This window comes from Adiantum capillus-veneris, chromosome 4 (genome assembly GCF_014529385.1).
Source record: "Adiantum capillus-veneris isolate H3 chromosome 4, ASM1452938v2, whole genome shotgun sequence".
Taxonomy (NCBI): domain Eukaryota; kingdom Viridiplantae; phylum Streptophyta; class Polypodiopsida; order Polypodiales; family Pteridaceae; genus Adiantum; species Adiantum capillus-veneris.
The window spans coordinates 69,785,067-69,804,952 of NC_140934.1; the positions used below are offsets into that span (position 1 = coordinate 69,785,067).

The following is a 19,886-nucleotide window of genomic DNA, read 5'->3' on the forward strand; positions in this document are numbered from 1 at the left end:
CCGTAAATAGGTACTCATAGATGCGAAAGGGTGCCAACAAGGTGAAGAGGTGCTGCCCTTTCACATGAATAGGAGTGAGCGCGATCCTGAAGGGATGCCACCCGATGAAGAGGCACACGAAAGGGCACTAACAAAAGTTTGCCCGAAATTCATGGAGTATGTGGCACGCCACACACACACGTCTGTTATTTATGTAAGTGAAACAGAAAAAATCATGTTACCTCATACACATGTGTGTGTACCACCTTTCTTCTGCCCCCATACAAGTCCGAGAGAAGGGAGAGAGGGTAGCGGCGAGGGTGAGAGGCTCACAACCTTCGAGTCCCGAGGAAAAAAAATTGCTCAGATACCATTGTAAGGTGTAAGGTGCAACGGAAGTGAATGTTGCAATTTGCTCAAGATGGGTGCTCCGAACTGTGCTCAAGGGTTCCTTTTACTTACGGAAGGGAGAGCCTTCCGTTCCTTTAATGAGAGTGCGCAAATGATCACAAACAAAGTGGAAGACACTGTGAATGAAGGTACTGAGACTGAGAGATAGAGAGAGAAGAATACGACACCAGAAAAGTTGTCAAACCCTCCTCCAAGGGCCCCTCTCTCGATGGCGAGAGAAGTGTATGCTATTGATTGCACAAATCTGATACAAGGTGCTGATGCAAGTTCTTGATGCTATGATGCAATGAGGACCTAAGTCGGAGACAACCGCAACGACGAGGACGACGGTTGGCTGAAAAACATTGTCTTTAGTGCCTAGAGACACGGCTGAATCTGGCTGAAAACGTTACTGCACCTGGCTGTAAAAACGCTGAAGTATCTGACTATAAAAACGCTAATGCTGGCTGCTCTTATCTGCTGAAAAACGCAGGAACAAGCTGCTGAAAACGCTGATGCAGGCTGTCCAAAAACGCTGGTCTAAAGGCCGATTTGCAAACACGACGAAGGCTGATTTGCAAATGCTAAATGCACAGGAATCTTGGGCGGCATTGGCGGCGGTACTTGATGAGAAAACGCTGTTCTTGCTGAGGAGAAATCTAGAGGGCTTGCTGCAGATTCTACCAGTGCTCTCTTGGTTTCTTCTGCTCTGCTGAGTGACTGCCACGTTTCTTTTAGATTTAACTTAGCAAATTTGCCCTACCCAGTTTCCCAACAAAGTCATTTATTAAAAATAAGTGAAAAATTGCTAAAATAGGGAAAATGGGTTTTGTGCCCTGTAAAATGCTCATGATGGCTACTGACTATAGTGCTGATGATCATGCTGTGTGCAACCAGAGGATATGCAACTACTCTGAGTGCTTGGACATGCACGGCCTGCACATAGGCTCACAAAGGTGCCAAAACACTTCCTAGGATGACATGAACCCTAGACCTGAAGTAGCTTGTCCACATGCACATAGGGTTCAATGTGCACATGACATAAGGATTCTAGGTACTAATCTTTAATTAAGTACTTAAACTCATGATTAAGACTTAAGAAACTTAAACTTGACTCGGAGATAAGAATTAGAAGACTCTGTGTTTGATTCATTCATTCATTCATTGAAATGTGTTACAAGGGAATGCTTATATAGAAATTGAAGAGAGACGATGAAGAGACATGACCATAGGTCAAAAGACATGACTCTAGGCCAATACTCGTGTCTCTCTGCTGTAGAGTCGTGACCCTTCGACGTAAAGGTGCAGCCATTCGCTGAAAAGGCATGGCTATTCGCCAAACATGTGCGACTCTTGGGCGAAGAGACACATCCTTTGGAGAATCGGGGGTCTCAGATCTGGTGCGTCTTCGTATCTGCAAAAGAATCAAGCAAGAAGGCAATACCAAGACAAAGAATACGTCGCAATCGTGACAGCTTCATATGGAGTTATTACCTAGGCTTGGTATTAATGCAACTATATGGGAACACTTCCCAATGCCTACACGGTGCAGACACTTGCTATGCTCATGTGCAATCACAGGGTATGCAACTCATTTAAAGTGTCTGGACATGCAGGTCCTACGTACAGGCTCATAAGGGTACCAAAACACTTCCTAGGATGTCTCAAACCCTAGAGATAGGAGTTACAGCTTGTCCACATACACATAGGGTTAGATGTGCACATGACATCCTCCCCTTTTCAAGGTCAGGTACTGTTACCAAGCTGCATGGCTTCCTTGTAGTCCACAAACAACTCCGAGGAATTTGTGCAGAAACCTATGTTGGCCCACTTTGTTGCGTGGGTGCCGCGAAACTTGATCTTCAAAATCTAATTCCAGAACAAGTCCTGGCTCACAAGGAAAGGTATGCTGACACTTCGGTATTTAGTCAAGTTCAGGAACTATCCGGCTTTGGATGCCAAGTGGATGGAGGAGGAGGACCTAGCAGATACTCCTCAAATTTTTAGAGCTTTACCTTGAAGCTTTTGGTTTAGCACCGACTATTTCAAGAATTATCGATGAATCAGCACGTTGAATCTGGTGCGGTGCGGGCTGTAAAAGAGGGAAGTTACTCCGCTTCTTTGTCACAGGTTACCTCGATGGAATAAAGTCGCTAATTTCTTTTTGAGATTTCAGGGATATTGACGGGTTGATAGTATTCTGCTGAATGACTTTATGTAGAGGTACTTTGGAATAGAAATTCCTAAAATGAATCTATTACACATTGTGTATTGTTTGAGTGCATGTTTCAAAGATGAAATGACACCAGCATTTCTGTCTTGTTCATCGCACAAGAAGGCTAAAAAGGCAGAGTCGAATGGAAGGACTCGCACTAGTTCTGTGTATGCGAGAGGAAAGCCTCAAGTGGGAGAAAGGAGCTCTCTCTCTCTCTCTCTCTCTCTCTCTCTCTCTCTCTCTCTCTCTCTCTCTCTCTCTCTCTCTACGAAAAGGGGCTATATTCTGTGACCTCTAGAGATGCTCAATGGCCTATCACCTAGAGGAAGTACAAAAGTGCGGTATCAATGTGTAGGCTATGCAAACACCAAGGTGGTATGTACGATGAATGTAAAATAAACTACTATGGGGGTGCATAATTCCAAGTGATGTGGGCATGATCCCGACAAAAAACAACTGACGATCTCGCCCATGTGTGAAGAAAGACACATCAACACTACTGCGCTACTGCCTTGGAGAAGCTGGCTGAAGAATCCCACTGACTGCTAAGAGTATGCAACAGCTCAATCCAAATGGTTGTCAAAGTGGTGGACGTAGGGGAGGACTGTGAACCCAAAATGTGGGCACATCGAGTCTTTCACATGGTCCAAAGCGTGATGCTGCATATTGTGGTGGAAATTGTCTCGCTGGTAGAAATCCAACTTGTGACCTAAATCTGGACTATATCCTAAGGGAGTAAGCACGAAGAACAAATCCGTCAGCAAGCCCTGAAAAAGGTGTGTGACCCCAAAAATTGCAACAGCCATGCAACTACCCTCCACGTCACGAACCCATCATAGATGCCCACTCTAATCAACAAACAGCAAACTACCATCCATACTGGCTACACATATGGACAAACCAAGAAACAGTGCCTCAAAGACCCAAGCTCTGAAGTACATCTCCGACAAGTCAGATCATGAACAATGACTGTCGACCAAGTGCCAACAGGCAATTTTGAATGTGCTATCATCCACACGAAAAAACATATGCTACCGCTGACCCCGAGGGTCCACATGCATGACCAAAACTGTTGTTGGAAAGTTGGGAGGATGCGCTTATCCTACTATACCTCTGATTGGCAAGTGAGGTGAGTGTCGGGTCCGCAAAAGAAGCCCCCCCCCCCCCCCCCCCCCCCCCCCCCCCTCTCTCTCTCTCTCTCTCTCTCTCTCTCTCCACGAGCTAACCTGTCTGAACCTCTACCACCAATTTCCTCCTCGTGCCTCTGCTCACCTCCCTGCCAGAACAGCCCCGCAAGGCGCGCTCAAAAAACCCACTCTCTACTCACCTGCTTAATTACCACAGCCGCGTGCTTAAGCTAACCGCCATTTAACATGGCAACAAAAAAAAAAGGCAAACAAAGGTCAACAGCTACCTGTTCCCATGCCAACACACAACGATGCAGTCCGCTCCCTCAATTCAACAATGAACAGAGCCACCCCTAGTACACCCTTTCCTAGCCCTGTTATCTCTGTTGGTAGAAAGTCCTTTGCCTCTATATTACAGACCCCCTAAGAAACCGTCCGTCATAGGAGCCTCGGATTGGGATGCCCTCCAAGTCCAAATCCAAGCATTACAAGAGGAGAACCTCCTCCTTCGACAACGCTTAGATACAGCTGAAGCACGTCTCACGAACCTCGAACAAAAATATTTTACCGTTGAAGTCCGGATGGAGGCAAAGGCCTTAAATACCGTTCAAGCACAAGTTCAAGAGATCACCGCAAGTCTTCCAGTTCAGATCCAAACTCACGTCAACAAGCCTCAAGGAGATACGCAAGCTCAAGCGTCGAGATGTTGCATCCCTCAATCTTCGGATTGGAGGACTGCCTCAAGAGTGGTACACAGCAGGTAATTTCCATGCTTCAGTACATCAGCTTGCTAGTTTAAAATTGTTTAATGCCAACAGTTAAGTGGGATACAGTGCTCGATACATCACATGTTCAATCCATAGCCTCACATGCCTTGGAGAAGCCGGCTGAAGAATCCCACTGACTGCTAAGAGTATGCAACAGCTCAATCCAAATGGTTGTCAAAGTGGTGGACGTAGGGGAGGACTGTGAGCCCAGAATGTGGGCACATCGAGTCTTTCACATGGTCCAAAGCGTGATGCTGCATATTGTGGTGGAAATTGTCTCGCTGGTAGAAATCCAACTTGTGACCTAAATCTGGACTATATCCTAAGGGAGTAAGCACGAAGAACAAATCCGTCAGCAAGCCCTAAAAAAGGTGTGTGACCCCGAAAATTGCAACAGCCATGCAACTACCCTCCACGTCACGAACCCGTCATAGATGCCCAGTCTAATCAACAAACAGCAAGCTGCCATCCATACTGGCTACACATATGGACAAACCAAGAAACAGTGTCTCAAAGACCCAAGCTCTGAAGTACATCTCCGACAAGTCAAATCATGAACAATGACTGCCAACTAAGTGCCAACAGGCAATTTTGCATGTGCTATCATCCACATGAAAAAACATATGCTACCGCTGACCCAGAGGGTCCACATGCATGACCAAAACTGTTGTTGGAAAGTTGGGAGGATGCACTTATCCTACCATACCTCTGATTGACGTGGCAAGTGAGGTGAGTGCCACATCCGCAAAAGAAGCCTCTCTCTCTCTCTCTCTCTCTCTCTCTCTCTCTCTCTCTCTCTCTCTCTCTCTCTCTCTCTCTCTCTCTCTCTCTCCACGAGCTAACCTGTCTGAACCTCTACCACCAATTTCCTCCTCGTGCCTCTGCTCACCTGCCTGCCAAAACAGCCCCGCGAGGCGCACTCAAACAACCCGCTCTCTACTCACCTGCTTAATCACCACAGCCACGTGCTTAAGCTAACCGCCATTTAACATGGCAACAAAAAAAAAAGGCAAACAAAGGTCAACACCTACCTGTTCCCATGCCGACACACAATGATGCAGTCGGCTCCCTCAATTCAACACTAAACAGAGCCACCCCTAGTACACCCTTTTCTAGCCCTGTCATCTATGTTGGGAGAAAGTCCTTTGCCTCTGTATTACAAACCCCCTAAGAAACCGTCCGTCATACGAGCCTCGGATTGGGATGCCCTCCAATTACAAATCCAAGCATTTCTCTTTCGACAACGCTTAGATACAGCTGAAGCACGTCTCACGAACCTCGAACAGAAATATTTTACCGTTGAAGTCGGGATGGAGGCAAAGGCCTTAAATACCGTCAAGCACAGATTCAAACGATCACCGCAAGTCTTCCAGTCAAGATCCAAACTCACGTCAACAAGCCTCAAGGAGATACGCGAACTCAAGCGTCAAGATGTTGCATCCCTCAATCTCGGATTGGAGGACTGCCTCAAGAGTGGTACACAGCAGGTAATTTCCATGCTTCAATACATCAGCTTGCTAGTTTAAAACTGTTTAATGCCAACAATTAAGTGGGATACAATGCTCGATACATCACATGTTCAATCCATAGCCTCACATGTCACCAAAAATGGTTGCTCCAACCTCCCATGGAATCATAACATTTAAGTCCAAAGTAGCCCGTGACACTATGTTGTACCAATCGAAGAATCCCAAGAACGTTGAGTTTTAATTTGCAAAGAACTAGACTCCTATGCAACTCTGGTGTAAGAGAAGAGCTTACCAAGGTTCGTGAAGCTAGAGCAACTGGAAAATGGGTAGTCTATCGTGGAGGACGCGCAATCGTTGAGGACTTTCGGTCTACCAAGGCAGTCCCCAATAATACCACATAACTAGTAGTTTTTCTTTTGCTTGTAAAAATGAAGTTAAGACACTGCCACTAAGTCCCTCTAGGAGACGGCTAGTGGTAAGACCTCTCCATTCTAGGTCATGGACACCGCCCTCTCTCATGTGAAGGGGAGACACTTTCCAACCTCTCCTTCTAGACAGAAGAAATGGTTTTGCATGCGTTTTTGGTCTCATGGGTCATATATGACCTCAGCGGACGATAATGAATCTCTCTCTCTCTCTCTCTCTCTCTCTCTCTCTCTCTCACACACACACACACACACACAATATGCCTCTCTTCCCCAAGCAATAAACATTTCTTTGACCTAATCTCACTTGGCATTGACCTTGTAGGCTCTCATTGTTTGTCTAAGAATGTGCTACCTTCGCAATTCTTATAGATTGATGCTTCTAATTTACAAGGTAAACAATGTCTTATTCCTTAGTCATATTTGTAGACTGATGTTTCTAATTTGCAAGGTTGCCATGCTCTTTTTTCCATAAATTAAGATGTACTTATTTAGCTCGCACTTTTCAACTTCATTTTGCTCAACTCCAATTCAATGTGAGCGCAGCAACAAGCACTCTACTGCAATGAATCCATCATAACACAACCACTTAGATTTTTTTATCCAACAATAAGCAGAGAAATGTGAGAATTTAACAGTAGAATACCTTGAAGCATGTGTATTCTGGAGACGAAAGTAGCCCGCGTGCTGCCCGAGCTGCTCTGCGCTGATGGAGGAGTCAGGATCGCCATGGACATGAATGCTAATCGGAGATTCAACAAGCTTGGGGCTATCTAGCTCTATGAAGCTGACTTCCGCTGCACCGGGGACCAGATTAAGGGCTTTGATGAAGCTCTCAGCTTGGCCTTCCGGAAACCTGATATTGAGATGTGCCGATGATCCGGCGGATGCCAGGCCCACAACGACGCCCACAAATGACAATACGAGCAAAACGGCAGAGGGCATCATCATCTTTTTTTCTTCTCTGGGGCTCTCTGAGCTGTCGTTTATACCATCAAGAAATGAAGTTACGTCACTCCCGCTGACTCCTGAGCATCTGCCTCTCCCAGGTCGAACCTCCAACTTTCACACTAGCACCTTTATGCCAACCTCTTGAGTCTTGGGGCTTCGGACGCTTGGTTTCTGAGGCTCGCTCAAGTGCTCAAGTTGGTGATGGGTAAGTGTTCACACGGCCACTAAAAAATTTGAAGGTTTTGCAAAATGGTAAATTTTGTTGAAGAAACGAGATCACCATTGTCATTGAAAAGTTAGAGGGTATATTTGTGTGAGAACTTAGAAACTAGTATTTCAATTTTCATAAAGGGTTTAAAAGTTTAAGAAATTATGGTAGGACCAATCAAAGACGTTCAATGGTGGATTATCCCTATGTGGTCCAATGAGGATCCTTGGACTGTAAACAGGCAACCCAAAGCTTCGTATTTATAACCTAGACTGGCTTATGCAGAATCCAAATTCCAGAAGCTTCAAAGTTCAAACCTAACTAAAGCTCAATGAGTCTCTCTCTCTCTCTCTCTCTCTCTCTCTCTCTCTCTCTCTCTCTCTCTCTCTCTCTCTCTCTCTCTCTCTCTCTCTCTCTCTCTCTCTCTCTCTCTCTCTCTCTCTGCCCTCTTTTAAGTGCGTGATTTATAAGGAGAAATAAGAATTAGAATAGAATGCTCATTAAGCCCTCTCCATTGCTAAGCTAATGCGCCCTTGCCCTGTTGTCTTCGCACATGAGCTATGCTCACGATGAATGGATGGCTCGAGCCTCGCGGTACTGACTCACATGAGGGCAATTGGATCTCTTTTTGCCTCATTGGAATACCGATTCCTAACTTGCCCCATCATCATTGCCCAATGCACTGATACATCACAGAGCATGACTTTCTCTGCATTCATCGGACCCCTCCAAGAAGCCGAAGCCTCACAATAGCTCTTCTCATCTTCTGACGGCTCTCTCTAGTCTAAGGTTACACGTCCTCCAAACTAAGGTTGGAACAATATTGTTTCTTGTTTTTAAGCTTCTGTGGATTTTTCGTCAGTTTCCCAGGTTTACTCCTTGCAATGTGGAGAGAGAGAGAGAGAGAGAGAGAGAGAGAGAGAGAGAGAGAGAGAGAGAGAGAGAGAGAGAGAGAGAGACACACACACAGAGAGAGGTGCCATGGGTGTGCCGAATGCCCCCTACTGTTGGCCTACTTTGTGGTCTCCACTTATATGGTCCAAGCTGGGTTTCCCCTGTAATCCGCCCCCCTCTCTGTATTGTTTAAGTCCACTATGGTGGAGTACTGATTATTTATGTGCTAGCAGCTCATGCTCGCTTTCTTGCAACTGGTGATGCAGCAGTAGCCCTTGGCCCAAATGCCCCATGCAAGTCATGCAAGTCATGCAATGATGTTAGTCATTCTCATTTTCTTGCCCCGCAGGCCATTGCACCAGTAGGCCATGTAGTGGCATCCCATGGCCCATGCTCGTTTTACTGATAGCCCATAGCTTTCTTTGCATCAGATGTAGATGATCGTCTATAGAGCATGCTTTGCCTGAGCCAATTGTTCATGGTTTTCGTACAAAGGTTCTTATGCCCATGTTCTCCCTACGCTCGCAGTTCATAACTACGTACAAAATGTCTCATGCCTACATAGCTTGTTTACGTAGCCATTTTTCACTCAGAGCATGCTTGTTAGAGAGAGAGAGAGAGAGAGAGAGAGAGAGAGAGAGAGAGAGAGAGAGATTGTTTCATTTTTTGCAGGACATTCATGGAAAATGAGATGGCACAAAAGCAATCTGCAAGTAAGGCTAATAGGAAATCCACTCTGTTGGCCATGCCAAATTTTACTCGCATTCAGACCCATCTCGCAAAAAGGTTAAGGTACATGTCTCTAAGGAGGATACACACCTTGCTATTAGCGATTTGTCATCTTTGAATGTGGTATCCTCTAGTACCTCTGTTGCATCTGAGTCGGAAAGAATAAAAAGTGCATGTTTGGCATGGAATGATGCATGGGCTGTCTCATTTGATTGGGTGTATTTTGATGCAAGCAAAGGAAGAATGTTTTGCAAAATTTGTGAGTGCACGAAAAAGTGTCGAAGTGAGTTTGGAACATGTGGCTCTGTGAATATTCAATTGAGTGCAATAAGGTGTCATGCTACATCAAGGCAGCACAAATGGGCATGTTACTCTAAGGCATATAGGAAGAAAGCATTAAAAGATGGCATCGACAAAATAAGAGGAAATGTGGATGTCAATATTTTGAATCTTTTTCAGTGCGCTTATTACATTGCGAAGGAAGATCTTGCATCTGTTAAGTTTCCAGCCTTGATAGAGTTGATGGATGCATGTGGACTAAATACATTGTCTTTGTACCGTAATGATAAAGTAGCCGCAAGTTTTGCATCGTGCATCGGTGAATCTATTTTCAATAGAATTTTACAGAAGTTGACCTCTTCTCCATTTTTTGGGATTTTGGTAGATGAATCTACTGATATTTCTACTGTCAAGCATTTGATTGTGTATGCATCTTATATGTATCATAATGAGCCAAAAACTGCTTTTTTGGGGTTGTTAGAACTCAAGGATAGAACATCAAAGGGCTTAGAGAATGCATTGTTTTCTTTGTTTGAAACTTATGGGCTTGATGAGAAGAAGATGGTTAGCTTTGGCTCCGACGGAGCATCTGTCATGGTGGGTGTACACAATGGTTTGGCGACACTTTTAAAGAAGCGGAGTCCCTATATGAAACCAATTCATTGTGCTGCTCATCGCACACACCTATGCATTTCGGACACTTTCCAAGGTAATGATCTTGCAAATTATGTTGATGGAGTGCTTAATGAACTTGGTGCTATGTTCAAAAAGTCGTCGAATCATTCTGCCAGATTGGTAGAACTACAAGAGGTCTATGATCTCCATTGAAAATGGAGACGGTACACAAACTCCGTTGGTTGAGCCGTTATAAAGTCCTGGTTAAAGTTTGTGAGGTGCTTGAGCCACTCATCATTTTTTTTGCAGGAAGAAAGTATTGGGTTGTATAGCAAGGTAGCAAAATTTCAAATTTATTTATGCAATTCACTTTTTGGTTGATATTTTAGAGCATCTTGTGTCCTTAAGCTTAACCTTTCAAAAGTCTTTTGTGGATGTAACGAGTATTCTTAGCTTGATATCGTCTATTGTCACTATTATGGAAATGGAGTTTACAGGTCCAATGGATGAATTTGGCATGAATTTGCACAGCCATGATGGACACAGCTTCCCTATCATTCCAGAGCATGGTGTAAAGCATGGATGGCTATGGACTTTGCGTAAAGCCATGAAGGGTGACATGTACTACATCATGCACATTCAAAGGTGTGTCATAGGTGTTGGAATTAGGGTTGCAGAGAAGCACACACAGCTTGGAGAAGACGAAGGAAGCTCAAGGAACACAATAGAGAGTGTGTTACTTGGTGTGAAAATGGAAAGATAGATAGCCCTAGAGTGATGGGCGTATATACAATGCACGAGGGAAAAAACCTCCTAAAGAGGGAAAAAATGCCCCGGCGGTCCTAGTGTGTTCACACACATCACTACCACATGTATATGGTAACAAATCCCCCCTGGAGTGATGCGGTGAACGAGAGCTGGCACATGAGTAAAGGGAAGTGCCATGCCCTGAGGACATGATAAGTCCACAAAGGGGAGTAAGCCCAAAGCTTTGCGGAAAGCTTCGAGCTTCTCACGAGACAATGCCTTGGTGAAAAGATCTGCAAGGTTGTCCTATGTTGGCACATAAGCCAAGCTGATCTCTCCTGCTGAGAGCCTCTCCCTAACATAGTGGTAATGCACCTCAATGTGCTTTGTGCAAGCATGAAAAACTGGGTTCCTCTCAACTGCCAATGCGCTCTAACTATGAGTGTAGATAGTGTTGGTAGTGTCCTGTCCAACACCCAAATTATCCATAAGGCGTCTGAGCCATACACACTCAACCGTAGCTGTGAAGATTGCCCTGTACTCAGCCTCACAACTCAAAGTGGCCACAGTAGGTTGCTTCTTGCTCGACCATGATATACATGAACTACCAAGCATGAAACAAAAACCACTTATGGACACTCGCGTGTCAAAACAACCAACCCAATCTGAGCCTGAAAAAGCATGTAAGTCTGGCGACAATGATCCCCCCTTGGGATAAAACAAGCCAAGATGTAAAGTGCCACTAAGGTAGCGGAAAATCCTCTTGACAGCCTGCCAATGCTTAGACCCTGGGCTATGCATAAATCTGCTGACCTGTGAGACTGCAAACGGAATATCCAGCCTCGTGTTGCATACGGCAGCCAACATCAGTTTGATAAAGAGTGACATCAGCAGGATCGCTAGCATCATGAAGACTCAACTTCAAACCTGTTTCCATGGGAGTGGCAATAGGTTTGCAATCCTCAAGTCCAAACTTACATAGCAATGTCTCTATGTAACTTTTGAGACACAAGGCAATACCACCATCAAACTGCTTAAAATGTATGCCCGAATAATGATGCACAACCCCAAACCTTTCATCTTGAAAGTAACATTCAAATCAGCCTTAAATTCAGCAATATGTCTCTCATTTGGTCCAGATATCAGCAAATCATCTACATAAAGAACCACAATGAGAAGTACATCACCCTCACGCTTTGAGAAGCAATAAAAGCATGTTTAACTGCACGCTGTCTAGTCCTGTTTTTTCTGGAAAGTGGCTCTTGCAACATCAATGTGCATAATGCATCAAACTTGACAACTTCTGGATTTCCTTGGGTCATAAGTCTCCAAGTACTAGCAAAAGTCTAGTAAGAATCTGGTAAGGCATCATGAACAGTCTGCACAAGGGAATTGTCTGAAATGACTTCACCTACAGAAATAAGTTGCTCATTGATATCCTTGACACTAGCAAGGAAAGTGTCCATATCATCTTCCTCATCCATAATCTTCGACTCCAGCTCTTTACGTAGCAAAGCAATTTTAGCCTCATTGCGACTTGCATAAAGACCAGCCAAAATATCCTAAGCCTGTTTTGCAGATTTTGTTGAACGGATGTGAGGAACAATAGTTCTCTTCACAGACAATGCAATCAATGCATGAGCATGCACATCCTTTACATCCCAACGAGCTTGTTCTGCTGTAGGCAAAACAACTCTAATAGCAGCAATCCTTGCAGCAAGACCTACAACATCCTCAACATCGCCTACATCCTCAGAACCAGGACGTACATCAATGCCCTGCACAATATTCCAGACGCCCTTTGACACAAAAACGTGTTGCATCATATAAGCCCACATAAGGTAATTGTCCCCATCCAACCTGTCCTCAGCAGCAAACATCTTGAAGACATCTGTGTTGTTGTCAACTATGGTAAATGCTGAACCTGATGTGAAAATTGCCCGAAAATAGGAGAAACGGAGTGGGAACAACAGGTGCTATATAGCACAAACCGTAGAAGATTGTAAGGCACTTGTTATGCAAAAAACGGCACTGACAGAAATTATGCACAAAATGACGAAATTGCTTGTGTAGACCTGCATGTAGTGGAAACGGGGGCGGAAATGAGCCCGAATAAAAAATCAGAATGCTCGCCAAACCTCACTGTAATCGGAGAAAGTGAGCAGGCGTGTGCTGGAGCAGCTGGCGACTAAGCCCGGGAGGACGTAACCTGCTCTGATACCAATTGTTGGAATAAGGGTTGCAGAGAAACACACACAGCTTGGAGAAGATGAAGGAAGCTCAAGGCACACAATAGAGAGTGTGTTACTTGGTGTGCAAATGGAAAGATAGACGTATATACAATGCACGGGGGAAAAAACCTCCTAAAGAGGGAAAAAATGCCCCTAGTCCTCGTGTGTTCACACACATCACTACCACATGTACATGGTAACAATAGGGACAGATCTTGCAGATGCTCTTCGTTTTCAACGTGAATTTTGCATGGAAGTCAAAACGCATTTGGAGGCTAGATTTGGTAATGCTTCTTTAATGAAAAATTTTGGAATCTTGTCTCCTATCACGTTTCCTTGTAGCAAAGAATTGAAAAGTTTTGGTGGTGCTCAAACGGATGCTTTGGTTAAGCATTTTGCTCATGCTCATGCATTAAGTGGAGGCAAGCAAGTAGGCCCCCTTGTAGATGAAAGGTCAATGTGGAGGGAGTTTCATATGTTTAAAGTTCAAGGGGCTTCAGATTGGAAGGGGAAAACATTGAGGAATACATGGTGCTTGATAGGGAAAAGTGATTGTTGGTGCGAGAAGTATCCTAGCCTTGCTCAAATAGCAATGTTACAATGTTGCAGTACTGCCATATGTGAGAAAGGGTTTAGTGTACAAAACATTATCAAAAGGAAGCTTCACAACAGATTGGAAACAAGGAATTTGGATGTATTGATGCGCATTCCTATTGAGGGGCCTCCTTTATGCTCATTTTATTTTACCGAAGCTATCAACCTCTGGTGCGATGGTGCAAAAACATCACGGCATGTGTATGAGTTTCATTGGGAGACTGCATAAGAGACAATCATGTTTCACTCATGTATGCTTGATGTGGATTTACCTATCTTTGATTTGACTGCCAATGAAAATAGATGAGGTAGAAGGTGTGTGTGTTGCCGTTGTATCAAAGACGCATCAAAGAAATGGTCTTGTTGATGAGTTTTTCATGAGTTTTGTTGTTTTTTAATAATATTTTCTATTGCCTACTGATTATTCATGTCTTTTGCAGAGCCGGGGTGAGGAATAGGGGAGCTTCGACTCAGCTGCCCTACTCCTCACCTCTGCAAGAGAGCTTGGTTTTGTCATTTCCAAATGACAATGGGGTTCGATTCCCCAACTCTCTACCATGTCCTTACCTACAATGCTTTGCAGGATTCCTCGAACATAAGCTTTAGGAAATGATTCAACTTCAAAAAGGCAAAAGTATTCATGGAAAGGAGAGTAGCAGGTTAACCTATTCAGGTTGAGCTTTTGAGTCAGATGCTGATTGCAAATGTTTGGTAAAAGTGAGCAGCAGGTTAGCCTATTTAAGTTAAGCTTTTGAGTCAAATATTGATTGCAAATGTTTGGTGTGCTTTATTTATTCCTAAGTTCTAAGCTTCTTTTCCTGATGCTTTAAAGGGGAAATATCAATAGTGGTTTTGCATTTGAAAGCATGCACCAAGTGTCTTTGCAATTTCAGCAACACAAATCACAAGCGAAGGCAAGCTTTTGGAGGTCTTAGGTGGGATGGAGTCCAATGCATATTTTTTTCTCTCCAGGCCTGCATGTTGGCCGCATGCTAGTTGCAACCCATGCAAAGCATCTAGTTTACGAGCTTCGAGCACCTCTGGCTTTGATGTTTGCGCATATATTGTTGTTCCAGGTTTGTGCAACTACTCTTTAAGTTTTAGTTTCAGTATGGTATTTAAAAATTCACACCTTGATGCTTCTTGGATTGGATAAGTTGGCCTTTGTCAAAACTTGTGCAGGAGGAAGCCAATAATGAGGAGCTAGCACTACAGCTGTGGGTGCGTCCCCCTCAAGATCATGGATAGGGCATTAGACACGTTCAAGTCTGATATTGCCGTTGCTTTTGCTCTGTGTTTTGTACATATGTCTTTGCTATTAGCATACACCGGCCTAGGGGATTTGAGTTACATGTGAGAATTTCTTACCATTGGTGCTCTCAAAGAGGAACGGGGTTATTTCATGTGGATAAGCTCTTCAACAATAAGTATCTAAGGCTATATCTTGAGATTTTCTTTGTACATAGAATGGTCCTTTGTTTGAGGGTTTGGATGGAGGGCGTGTGACAGTCTAATAATGGAATTTTGTTTCTAATGTCAAAGGAATTCAAAAACTTGTACTTTTGAGAGCCGTCCATATCTCTATTTGTCCTTTTTTTAAATGTTTATGTGAACGGAAAAGTTTTTCGGCCGTCTCATGCTGAGCATGACATTAAAATCCTGGCATGTTTATTTTTTGAAATTTCATGCTGGGAGAATATCCAAATTTCTTGGTTCTCATGAAAGTAGCAGGTTTTTCTTTCTGCTTGTAAAATTCTTTTCTGGCAACACTGGTGATGGGCTGTCTCAAAGTTAAGGGAAAAGGTTTGTAAAACTTTGTCAAAGTTGTGCCGAAAAAGGTTTTGGACTTGTTCATTTTAGTTGGAAAAGGATATTTTTTGGTTCCACATAGGTTGAGGAGGCTTCTAAGACTTAAGTTCCAATACATATAATATTATATACATATATGACATATGTCGTATGATATACATACGTGGCAGGGCATCCTCCAATGTGAAACTGAAACTTAAAAAGGTGCGCCACATCGATATATCATGCATTGGAAATTAACTTTTAAGTCACTAAAATTCTAAATCAATATTGAAAATTGGATTATCAAGAAACTATGGGAAACCCAAAGTTTCCCAAACTACTCAACTTTCAAGGCTTCCTCTTGCTCGCATACACGCACAGAGTCAAGACTCTAGAATCCGGATTCGAGAGGCTCTGCACACAAACCTTTTTCCAACTTCCAATACAAGTTTCTTTGAACCCTTGAGCCTTAGCGATGGAGAGTAGATAAATCTCTATGAAGAAAGGAGTTTTCTTGCAAGTTGTTGCAAGTCGCAACCTGGCTCTGCAGGTATTATTATTGTGCTTGAGTTTTCCTTTGATGCAATAGTTTATTGATTTGATTTCAATAGCCTGTAGATTCAGTTTGATTGGCTTGAAAGTTGAAGGTGGAAAGCTTATAGTTTTGTTAAACAATATAAATTTCATGTAATGAGAACGATAGGAGATACCTTTTTCTTTTGTTAAGCTTTAAGGAATGTGGATCTCATGTTCAGAAAAGAAACTCCAGATTTTATATTCATGATGTGACAGGGCTTGAGAAGTTGAGCCTTGAAAGTCCAAAGTGAAAACCTTATTGTTAGTTAAGCTATATGGATTACTCTTCAGAAAAGAAAAGACTGGATTTCATATTGAGAATCAAATATTAGTCCACATGTCAACGTCTGTATAAGTCTAGATTTAATATTTTGAAAAAATTTAAGTAGCTTTACATTTTAATGTTTGTCTTAGGAAGAGAAACTAACGCAACAATAACAACTTGAATCACATAGAGACAGGAGAGACATGGCCTCTCTCTCTCTCTCTCTCTCTCTCTCTCACACACACACACACACACACACACACACACACACACACACACACACACACAAGCATGCATTGCAAGAGAATTGTTATATTTAATATATGTGTATTGAGTTTACATAGTTTACGTGTAGGTGTATGAGTTAACATAGTCTAACTAGCAATACTACTCATGGTCTTTGAAATTTATGCAGCTCTCTGGAGCGTTCATAAATTTGTCCATCCCTTGTGTTGTCTACAACTTCATCTCTAGTCAACACCCTTGTCTTGAGCAGGTTTGCATATATCTTTTTTTTTCTCGTGTGTACTTTTTAATGCACTTATGTAGTATTGCTGAAACTAGGTGACTAGGATATGCTTTGAGGAATGTTGGATTCTTTGTGTATGATATCTTTTTATGTAATGGGATATCTTTGTGTATGATATATTTTTATGTAATGGGATATCTTTTTGTGCTACTTTATGTAGGCCTAAACTTTTTTATATTTGTTTTCATGTTTACAGAGTGAATTGTGAATGGATTTGAATGGTACGGAGGTACCAAAAAGGGTAAAAAAGGTAAAAAGGCGAGGTACGTTGTTACAATGGGCAGGGCTCAATCCATCCAAGATAAATGTCAAGAAGATGAAAGGTGAAGTTTTGTCCAACTTACCAGAGGCAGTTTCTATTGATGAGAATTCTTTATTATCTTTAGCAGAGAAGATAGAGTTACAAAGAAGGATCAAAGCACGCGCCACATTTCAAGAAGATTGGCTACAAAAGTTCGAATGGTTGGTATATAATGAGGAGGCATCAAAATTGTACTGTAAGTTTTGTTTGAAATATTCTCATCATCATAGTGCCTATTCAAAAGAAGGTTCTATAAATTTCAAGCTTAGCAATTTAAAAAGCTCATTGTAGGACCGAGTGCCATTATGAGACCTAGGAGACTGAGATGCCGGATCCACCACCCTACCACCCTATATATAGGTCAACTCCTAGCCCTAGCGATAATACGGATCCCCATTCCACACTGGTACAGTCCGAGCCCTTGGCTCAGGTCCCTGACCCCCTAGGTCGAACCTTACTCCTTAGGATCCTTGTCCTGACATTACTCCCCTCTTGGACAAGTGTTTTCGTCCTCAAGAGTGGTGATACACTAATATTTTCCCTCGTGGTATCCTTCATGGATCCAGCTGTTCATTTGACTAGAACACGGTTCAATAGGAGGTTCAATGAAACCAAGAGTAACATCTTGATTTTCCACATTGTTGTCCATTTGCAACCGTCATGTGTTACCGGCTCATATCCAACATAGTGTGTAAACTCCATTTAGAGCACATACCAGCATGCTAAAGGAGTTATCACAAAAAAGATGTACCCAAAAGAGTACCTCTTTTCACTTTCCATGAAAGTAACTTGCTAACGTAAGTCATCAGGCAAGTTTAAGTTCGTGACTTGTTCTCAATTTTCACCAGTACACAACCCACCATAACTAGTATTCAAGGTTGAGAACTTGACTTAAACATGAAGAGACTAAACCTAGTCGTAAACATGCTTTAATTTATGGTAAGCAATCGCCAACTAGAGCCATAAATGCTTTCTAATTGAATTGCTTGGTGCTAACATACGCACTTCGCATATCCTTTAGCACAAGTTACACTTTGTAATGTGCATATCCCCTTGGATATTGACAGTCGTGAGGTGTGTGTGATTCCCCATGATTTACAAACAATCTTCCTAGTAAATGGGGATCACAATGTCATATAACATTGATGAGAATCAACAATGTTATATGACAGCTTGAAAGATCCACAAGCACCCAAACCAAGCCATGACCTCTATTGGGGATTGGTAGACTCAAAACCTCATAGAGATATTGCACACAGAGTGCAAAATGCTTCATAGCACTAATGTAATGAATACGCATGCCGCTCCAAATCAGCCTTTGCTAAACACTAGGGCCCATAACCCCTAGTGTGCATGCATTTAGCAAAAATAGATCCGAACCTGTGTTGAGCCTTGTCGTGGAAGCGGATAGCTTCTCGTATAGACATAGCTAGGGAGATGAGGGAGCAGGTGAGAGAGGAGAGGAGAAGAAGACGTATTGTACAAATGTAAAAAGACTTAGATTAGATTTTCTTGTGCCTTATAAAAGCATTTACAAGCATAGGTTCACACTTTGTCTGCCCAAGTTGGGCTGACCCCAATAATCGCCCCCTTCAGCCAAACTTGGCACACTCGTCATCACAACACCCCCTTCAAACTAGATTCTCACTTCATGGCACACAGATGGCGCACATAGAGAGGCGTTGATTCCCTCACGTCAGTGATTTTGTGAGCGATGGAGCTTGTGCATACCGAGCTGCGAAGAGCTAAGGAGCAAGCAGATGCACGGGATGTGGTGCCGGAGTTGCCACGACAACAGACACCACTGTTGCAAAAGCCGTGAAACGAAGGCTCAAGGGAGGTCTCCTGGACACGCATACACCCACACACACAGGCGTGGCCTCAATGATTTGAGCACGTCATTTGTGAAGTTCGGCCTACCCAGCCTAGGTTTTTTTTTCTTTTTAATTTGTCAAAGTTTCATTAAATCTTAAGTGCATGTTTTGACTTCAAGACATTGTTCACACGAGTCCGAGGGGCATCTTATTTGATGAAGAGTGTTTACACGATGTATATGCCCAACAAAATTTGGCGAATCCCACATGCCTCTCATATGTTTGCAAGTGTCACAAAGGAAAACTGAATAATGTAACATGGGATTAGACAATGTCGTGTATGTGTCAGCGGTAAGACCTTCCCAATGTGAAGCCCCATTCTTTGTAAATCACGTCTCGTGAGGTTATTGGGTAAACCTAAACCCAAAAACTCTAAGGTTTGGGGAGTAAACCAAAAACTCCATGTTTTGGTTGCTACACCTACCTCCACCTACAAGAAAGGGGAGGCTCTCTTGGTAGCGTTAAGTTATGGGTACACTTAAAACCCTTGGTTGTGAGAAAACCTAAAACTCACGGTTTACAAGTATACCAAAAACTTGTGGTTGAGAGTAAACCTAAAACTTTGTGTGTCATGAGAGTGAGAACTAGTTTGAAGGGGGCGTTGTGATGACGACTATGCCAAGTTTGGCTGAAGGGGGCAATTGTTGGGGTCAACCCAACTTGGGCGGACAAAGTGTGAACCTATGCTTGTAAATGCTTTTATAAGGCACAACAAAATCTAAACTAAGTCTTTTTACATTTGTACAGTACGTCTTCTTCTCCTCTCCTCTCTCACCTGCTCCCTCATCTCCCTGGCTATGTCTATATGAGAAGCTATCCGCTTCCGCGCCAAGGCTCAACAACCTGCATATCCATGATCATACTTGCCAATAGTTATGGCGAATGCAATGCTCCTAGCACACATGAAAGATTAGTGTACATAGTTCTGAA

At 43.1% G+C, this 19,886-nt stretch overlaps 2 protein-coding genes and 1 pseudogene across 2 annotated transcripts in view; 2 read left to right on the forward strand and 1 right to left on the reverse strand.

Annotated features, from left to right (window-relative positions):
* Positions 1 to 7,503, reverse strand: part of LOC147459371 (serine carboxypeptidase-like) — a 136,584-nt gene extending 129,081 nt beyond the window's left edge. The window contains exon 1 of the mRNA XM_086510650.1: positions 7,019 to 7,503. Within this exon, the coding sequence (XP_086366776.1) occupies positions 7,019 to 7,323 (305 nt within the window). The 5' untranslated portion in view covers positions 7,324 to 7,503. The remainder of the gene's footprint in view (positions 1 to 7,018) is intronic.
* Positions 7,504 to 9,104: 1,601 nt separating this feature from the next.
* Positions 9,105 to 10,261, forward strand: LOC147459372 (uncharacterized). Its single transcript, XM_086511588.1, has 2 exons — positions 9,105 to 9,138; positions 9,195 to 10,261. The coding sequence occupies exons 1-2, from the start codon at positions 9,105 to 9,107 to the stop codon at positions 10,259 to 10,261; spliced, it is 1,101 nt and encodes a 366-aa protein (XP_086367714.1).
* A 4,348-nt stretch (positions 10,262 to 14,609) lies between these two features.
* On the forward strand, positions 14,610 to 14,977 carry LOC147459373 (uncharacterized; annotated as a pseudogene).
* Positions 14,978 to 19,886: the final 4,909 nt, after the last annotated feature.